At 34.9% G+C, this 8012-nt stretch overlaps 1 protein-coding gene across 4 annotated transcripts; it reads right to left on the reverse strand.

Moving 5' to 3' along the window:
- Nucleotides 1–1763: 1763 nt before the first annotated feature.
- LOC108320985 (pentatricopeptide repeat-containing protein At1g77360, mitochondrial) lies at nt 1764–7759 on the reverse strand. Of its 4 annotated transcripts, none has more exons than XR_008249870.1 (3): nt 5916–7759; nt 3191–3511; nt 1764–2256 (listed from the first exon to the last, which is right to left on the reverse strand). XR_008249870.1 is itself a non-coding variant. In XM_052879017.1 (3 exons), the coding sequence occupies exons 1-3, from the start codon at nt 7342–7344 to the stop codon at nt 2202–2204; spliced, it is 1587 nt and encodes a 528-aa protein (XP_052734977.1). In that variant the 5' UTR covers nt 7345–7759; the 3' UTR covers nt 1764–2201. The 4 variants fall into 4 exon arrangements, 3 of the variants coding, with proteins under 3 accessions (XP_052734977.1, XP_017408083.1, XP_017408091.1); XM_052879017.1 differs by having other exon boundaries at nt 3409–3511; XM_017552594.2 differs by having other exon boundaries at nt 1764–3511.
- Between the last annotated feature and the right edge of the window lie 253 nt (nt 7760–8012).

Here is an 8012-nt window from a genome sequence, read left to right on the forward strand (position 1 = left end):
TTTATATTATTTAATATTATCATTTCTTATTTTTTTTATATTAAACGAATATTAAAATATTTGTTACATATGGATATTTATTATTTACAAATATCAATTATTTATCGCGATTTTATATGTAGATACGATATTTTTATCATTTTTAATTTAATTCACGGTTAACAACCCTTTATTATATTTTTATCATTTTTATAAGTTTTATTGTTATGATTATTTAATATATAAAATATAGTTTGAGAATGAATTTTTTCAAATATTAGAGTTTATTCCATAAATAATTTGAATGTTTAATTTATTTGTTTACCAAATAATTTCATATTTTAATTTCAATAATTATTTTTATAATAATATAGTTGAATACTTTGATTACACTGTTATAAAATAATGGGTCAAGTATATTTACTTCGATTGCACTCCATAAATATATAAAATAAATTAAAAAATAAAACATAATAAAGCGAATTAATTTTTTTAATTTATTAATATATTTATTAACTCATTTTTAACTCAAATCATAATAAAACAATCTATACAAGTAGATTTAGCCCACTTTAACATGTCTAAAAGGAAGTCGCATTTGCATTATTTATACCCCTTCATGCAAAGAAAGTTTATTTTTATTGTGTATAAATTACAACGACAACATTTTACTCTTAAAGATATCATTTTCTAAAAAAGGTACAACAAAAGAAATGGGATGTGAACTTAATATTTAAGGATGAGAAGACTTTATCATTTATATAACTTTTTTTTTTTAAATTTATCAATTTCAATAAATGTAAACGAAAACGGCACCTACATAGAACATAAAAGATCTGTGATATGATAAGAAATAAACCCTGAAGGACTTCATTCATAACACTTTGATGCATAACAAGCCATTTATAATGGCTATCTTATATCCATCTTTGGGATTTACCACAATTTGATTAATGCTACTTTCCTATCAATATTTTTCTTATTGTAACAGAGAAAGCATGTTTATTTATGTATGATTAGAAGTGTTAAAATGGTGAACTCATAACCTGCCAGCAAAAACCTTATCACCTTTTATTATAATTTGTAATTGTTAACTACTTCTAATTATGTAATTGACAATGTAATTATGTAATCTTTTTAAAAAATAAAATATTATTCAAATGATTTAATTGCTTAATTTATTTTATTTTCTAATTACATAAGTTAATATTTTTATTTTCACTTATTATTTTCATAATAATGAAATAAATAATACTTTAATTATAATGCTATAAATAGATGAGTGAATCAATCTATTTTGAAAGTGTTTCATTAAATATATAAAATAAATTAAAAAAATATATAAAAACTTTAACTAAGTCAATTATCTAACCCACCTCACCCACGGATTTATAGTGAATCTCACCAAAAAGTAAATGAGATTAAGTTAACCTATTTTTAATTCAACTGATTCACTTTTGACACCTTATTTTATGACATAGAAAGATCGACATTAACATGTCGTCAAGCCACAAGAATCCAACAATTCATTGTTGGCGGATAGTTATTTTATACCCAGTCGTAAAAAGTACAAGGTCTTTCGAATGATACATGTTTCTCACATATTTAGAAGAAAAACTAAATTTTTCAAACAGAACAAGCGGTCTTAAAAGTAGAGATTATGCATCAAAACAACAACAATCAAATGCGATAACTATTTCTTTTTTAGCAAAATGCAATAACCTTCTTTTAATGGTAAACTGTTATCCTAACAACCAATAACGTCCTATAGTTGGTAACAATAGTAAATATATAAATTATTTACACAGTTCTCTGTATTAAAGAAGTGCTTCTGTTAGGTATAACGAATACAATTATCATCTTAAGCTGTGCTTCGTTTTGCTAATAATTGATATCTCTACTAATGTAAACAAAAATATACCAGAATAACAATTGATTTAAGTTTGAGCTATGCTTCAACCATTTGTAATAAATTTTAAAGCATATATATAATATTTATACAAAGTTTACATGTCACCATGTGACAAGGAACATCTGTAAGTACAAGTGAAAGTAATAAACAGAAGCACTCACCACCAGGTGTTGGTAAGGATCCGGGGACACTTTCCTGAACAGCTTATGTTTGATAACCATCCATCTTGGTCAGCTATTTATAAGTAGGCAGCAGAAGCCCATGCTAAATCTTGTGGCAAGCCCTGGCCTAGAAATTATAGTCTTCCCTTTCACAAATCTTTTCCCATCCAAAAAACAATTAAGACCAATAACATATTTGCCCTTCTGTGCATACAGTAAATGAGCTAAATGTGAGGAAAAGATGAACCATAGATTGCAGACAGTAATCATAAAAGAAATTATCAACACAATATACTCTCAATTTGTAGCAGGTTACTAGCACGCTCTACATTAGATGAGTCAAGAGTGTTTATGAATTCCGAGATCCCAGAATTATTTGGTTTAACTATATGGACCTTCTTTCAATAAAGGAGTAAATTTCAATCACATTAAATTCTAAAATATCTCCCTCAATTTTACCAAATCTATGGACAATTTGCATCAAACATATCAGCCTTTTTTAAGCATTACGGCATATTTGGGAGATGAATGAACCAAGCAAAGTAAAAATACGGAGGAAGTGGACTAAAAAATGAATATAGGATGTTAGCACTCAGCAATATGCACAATATCCCTCTATGAAGATCCACAATCTTGTCACCTCATTGGCATAGAATACAATCTCATTCCTCAAAACCTAGAATAAAAAGGATGAACATATTAATTAAAAGGAAGAACAGAGCTTTCCCTGGGTTCTTTGATGATCAAGCCATCGCTAGAACAAGGAATGAGAAATAGCAAAAGAGGACGAGTGAGGGAATAATCCATGAATTTTGATTCAGAAGTACCTAGATTCTGTGAATGAGAGCCCAGGAGGAGGAGGGGAAGAGGGCAGATTATGATCCAAATAAACATACCCAATAGTTAACTATCACATGACTACAGAAAATCCTTCAATGATGCACATACTGTAAAAAGAATAGTTGAGCAAGGTGTATCTCTTTGGAATTGTCAATCAAGCGGCCTCAAAAGTAGAAAACCCCATGACCAACTAACAATGTTCAGAGAATTCTTTTAAAAAATCATATTTGAAACAATTTAATTGCATGAAACAGCCAAGAAAAAAATAAAAAATGAAAACCGTCGTAATGGCCCATACCACCCCTAAGATAATTTTATCATTCAACTCTCTCCACTTCGGGTCTTTGTGGTCCGAGTGTTTTAGATTCCGGTTGTCGACACAGTTGTAGAAACCATGAAAACTTTGATCTTGCGACCACAATTCTAGTACCATGAATCCCCACTTACACCAACAAGGCAATGCTATCAATAACATATGCACAAAAATCTAATAGAGTATAAGCACGAGGCACTTGCATCAAAGCACTGATGATAAATGTCCACGTAAGGAAACTTAATCTGCAGGTTTGCTCTAAGCAAGCATGCACAACTTTCATGAAAGCCCACGAAAACTGCCCTCCTACAAAAAATACGAAAAACAAATTGAAGAGAAAATGCTAGGACTGGGTTGACAATCATAAACCGATAGTCAAACGCAAATAGTTACATGAAAGTCATAATAATAATTTTTTATAATGATTATGATTATTCTATCATGACTTCTTAATTTAGAAAAAACAGCCCCAAATCCCATATAATTCACGAACCCCTTGGTTCATCGTAGGTAGCCGAGTGTGATCAGCCTAATATTATCATAATCATTTTAATATAAGGAGAATAAAAGGAATTATACAAAAAGACAGCATAGACAACTAATTATCCACAAGGAAAGGCTACCATGGAGTGAAAACAATGAAACTCATAGAACACTGCTCGAAAGAAAGGTAAAGCTAACTGAGACTTTCAAGAACAAGCAAAACATGCCTGTCTCCAAGACCAAAAATTGAGAGTTAAATTTAAGCATATACAAGCAAATATCTAACAGATTAAAGAAGGGACTGAGAAAATCTATAAAAACTATTTAATACATCGAAATCAATAGTTTTTTCTATAGATTAATTTTCTTGATTTATGTAGCCAATCACGCCTAGTAGGAACAAGTTTTGTAGTTGTTGTATTGACATAGAATGCAATTCATTCCACAAACACTAGTATAAAAAGGAAGAACTTTTTAATGTAAAGGAAACAACAGTCGTTTGCAGGGTTCTTTATTGATAAGCCATGCCTAGAGAAAGGAATGAGATTAGCCTATGCAGGAAGTGAAAAAGAGAATATCCCATGATTATTCTATGCATGATTATTCTATAGCAAAGGAAGGGGGTTTGGGCAGGACAGGAGCAGCTTGTTTTGCAACTGAACATACCCACAGTTCGACTTCCATACAAACCTTTGAAAGAACTGAATAAGAAAAAACAATAAAATGGTAAAAGTGGTACGGATTAATTCATCACCGTAAACAATGACTATCATTGGGACCTTAAGTGCATACAAGGTGGGTATTTCCCTCCAAACATGATTTATTCCATACGAAAAGTGGTATCACTAGGATTTGAACCCTGAATCACTTGATTAAAGGACACGAGTCACTACCACTTGTGCCAACCAATGTGGTTTCTCACAATCTTTACTTATGCATGTACGAAGAATGTTTGTGAATGTTGAAGTTAAGGGGACACCGAAAGAAAAATATGGGGTAGCAGCAATAAAATTTTACGATAAATGAGAGTGGTCACACAAGAAAGGACAACATACAAAACGATTAATTAATAATACAAGGATTTATTGGTGTGGTACCAATTGAGAAAAGGATGATAAAAATTCAAATAAGGTAGTTTGAATATGGGAAAAATGTCACTGGCAACACCACTAAGGAATAGTTGCATGGTCTTTGGTGATGAAAAGAGAGAGAGAAAGACCAAAATAAAACATTGATAAAATTGTCAAGAGCAGCCCCATGATGACCAACATTCCTGAGAATTTGGCCTTTACCAACCCAGTAAGAACATGTGAATCCATACAACTGACTTCATTTAGTAGGATAAGGAATGTCTATCTAAGTGAGCGAATCTCCAACATTAGAAAATAAATTATAATCATAAATTATCAAAAACCACATTATACACTCAATATCAAGAGAAAAGATAACTTGTCAATTATATATGGATATAAACAGAAATAAGAGTACGGATGATCTTGTTTTTTAAAATATTTGGAGACTTGCCAAGTGAGGTTTATGATCCCTGTTCCCATATCTCTATACTGTGGAGAACTTTTGCTCCTCTTCCCCATCTCCCACAGGGTAACAATCCATAAGCTTTAAGGCCTCTAATGTGATGACAGAAAATTGACATGCAAATACATAGATAGTAAAATAACCATGTAGAAACATGAAACAAGGAAACTCAATGTGAAACTTTGTCATAAGATGCATGATTTTAATGAAAAGGCCAACAAGAACAGCCTGCACCACAAATGTGAACCAAAACATGGAGAGGCAAGCCAAGTGAAAATATTTACAGAGAGCATTTAAGTTCTACCAAATATTATATATTATGAGCACCCCGTCATGAAAACTAACTCTAGAAATTTGCATGCAAACCGCCGATGGTTCATGATTTATTAAAGTTGATCCTAAAGTGCAGTATGACAAGCTCAAAAACAGATATTTAAAATAAGTGGAAGAAAAGGAATTAGCCAAGAAATATAACTACTACCACAAAGATTATCACAGGGAAAGGCAATCATGGAGTGAATATGATAATAGTTGCAGAACACCACTTTAGCCATCAAAAACAGTCAAGAACAAGTATAACCTGCCTGTCTTTGGCAACAAAGGTTGAAAAGCAACTAATTTTTAGATTACAACTGGACATGAGCTTTCCACTTCCTAAAAATACTATCATATTTGTCTCTTGCACTTCTACCTTCTTTATAGAAGGCATCCTTCAGGAAAGTCATTGTAGATTCATACACCTTGATCCTTCTATAAAGCACATCCTCAGCCAACCTCTTAACCTCCGAGAATCTACTCAAGTTACAAAGTCCAACTAGCATGGCATTCGCACTCTCATCAAGCGGCTTGACATGATTCTCAACAACATAACTCCAAATTTCATGCGCTGCTTCGGGATCATCACATTCAAACAACATTGCAATGGCGGCAGCGCAGTTAGGGCCGGTAGGGGGCCACTCATTCTTGATCATCTCGGCGAAGAACCTCCCCGTCTCACGCGCCTTCTTGTTCTTCACCAAGCACTCAAAGATCATGTTGTAGGTAAGGGAGTCCGGAAAAGCGCCATGGAAAGCCATCTCATCGAGCAGGCGAATGGCGTGATCAATAGCAACATTGTTGCAGAGCAACCCAATCATGGCATTATACATGATCAAATTAGGCACTAACTCGCCACTGACCATCACATCCCACATAGGGATAGCGTGATGGGCGTCGTTTCGCTTGACAAGAGCGTCAAGCGCGTTGGTAAAGAATTTCAAACCTGGGAAGCAACCATGGTCCTTCATAGCCTGAAGGAACCTGACAACATCATCCATGAGGTCAGCGCTAAAGAGGGTCATCAAAAACGCGTCGTAGGCAGCAACATTGTCCTTGTTCCAGCCAATTTGAGCCACCATATCACCAAACGTGATCTTAGCTTTAGCAGCATTGCCTTCCTTTTGCCACCCTTCGAGAAGAATGGCAAAGGTGTCGCCGTCAGGCGACACCTTCGCCTTGATGCTCTCGAGAAACTCGACGCCCACGGATGTTTGGTTGTCCTCGCAGCAAATGGCGCTGAGGAGCGAGTTAACGGCCACCACGTCCTGCTTGACGCCGTACCTGTCCATGACGTCGAAGCTCATGACGGCCTCGTTAAACCTACCGGCAGCGGAGTAGCTATGGAAGACGGAAGCGAAGGTGGAGAGAGAAAGTTTCTCTTCCTGTTTCATAGACCTGACGGCATCCCACATGGGCTCGAAAAGCTGGTTTTTACCCAGCAGGTCGACCATCAAGTTCCAGGTATGAGCCGGGTGCTTTTTGCCTCGCCCGGCCCACCGGAAGAACTTGACGGCGGAGGAAGGGTAGTTGTAAGAGAGTTTGAGGACCTCTTTGACGAGGTCCTCCTCGGGATCGATTCCCGAGGAGGAGAGGGCGGTTTCGATGTCGTGAGGGGAGGCGCGTGTGAGGATGTCACAAAGGGCACGAGCGGAAGACGAGACGTTGGGCGCGTCGAGGTGGGAGGGAAATTGGTTGGGTTTGGGAATTGGGGATGGTTGAGGTTTGTTAGGGTTTATGGATGCGTACTTTAACCCCGTCGACCTTGCGGGGTTTTCAGCCACTGCCTCCATTTTACGATTCATGGATCAATGGGTCCGGTGAGGCGCATCGGAAGGGCTCTTCAAGAATGCTTGAATTTTGCGTTGAAACGGTGGAAGCAGTGGCTTGGGTTGACGAAGGAAATTGGAAGGAGTGGATAGAAAAATGGGAATTGGAGATTCGTTGTGAAGAAGGGAATGGTGTGGGGTTTTGTTTGGAGAGTGTTTTGGATTGGTTGAGTGCAGTGTTCAGTGACTCGCGAGTAAGGAAGAAAGTTGAGTTTGTGTTGTGTAATTGTGTAACAGAGAAGCTGCAGACTTTGGTGAGCAGAGTGAAGTGATGCCAATCGATACATGCACGTGCATAGAAATGGGCCTCTGTTATGTAATGGCCCAAATTGATTGGAATGTGTTACCATAAGGGTATTAGAAATTTGTTAAAGCAGTCATGTTATGTTTATTAATAACTTCAGTGTACATTACTTTTATTATTTTTACTAGTTTTAAACACTATCTATGGATGAGTTGATGTTGATAGAATATATTTAAAAATTGAAGAAATAAATAATAAATATATTTAAATTTATAATTAAATTTTAAATAGAAGTAATATAAAAACTATTTATAGGTTTTAAAAATTAATATATTGTAAAATATAAAAGATAAAATATATACAATAATAGATTTTATAAGAATATAAAAAATATGTAAAA

The sequence above is a fragment of the Vigna angularis genome, chromosome 1, assembly GCF_016808095.1.
Source record: "Vigna angularis cultivar LongXiaoDou No.4 chromosome 1, ASM1680809v1, whole genome shotgun sequence".
In the NCBI taxonomy this organism is placed as follows: Eukaryota; Viridiplantae; Streptophyta; class Magnoliopsida; order Fabales; family Fabaceae; genus Vigna; species Vigna angularis.

Excerpts from the sequence above, each read along its gene's own strand:
- LOC108320985 (XM_017552594.2), bottom strand. The coding sequence starts at position 7,344 with ATGAATCGTAAAATGGAGGCAGTGGCTGAAAACCCCGCAAGGTCGACG. Across the intron at positions 3,512-5,915 it reads GGATGCCTTCTATAAAGAAG|GAGGGCAGTTTTCGTGGGCT; the intron begins GTAGAAGTGCAA and ends TATTTTTTGTAG.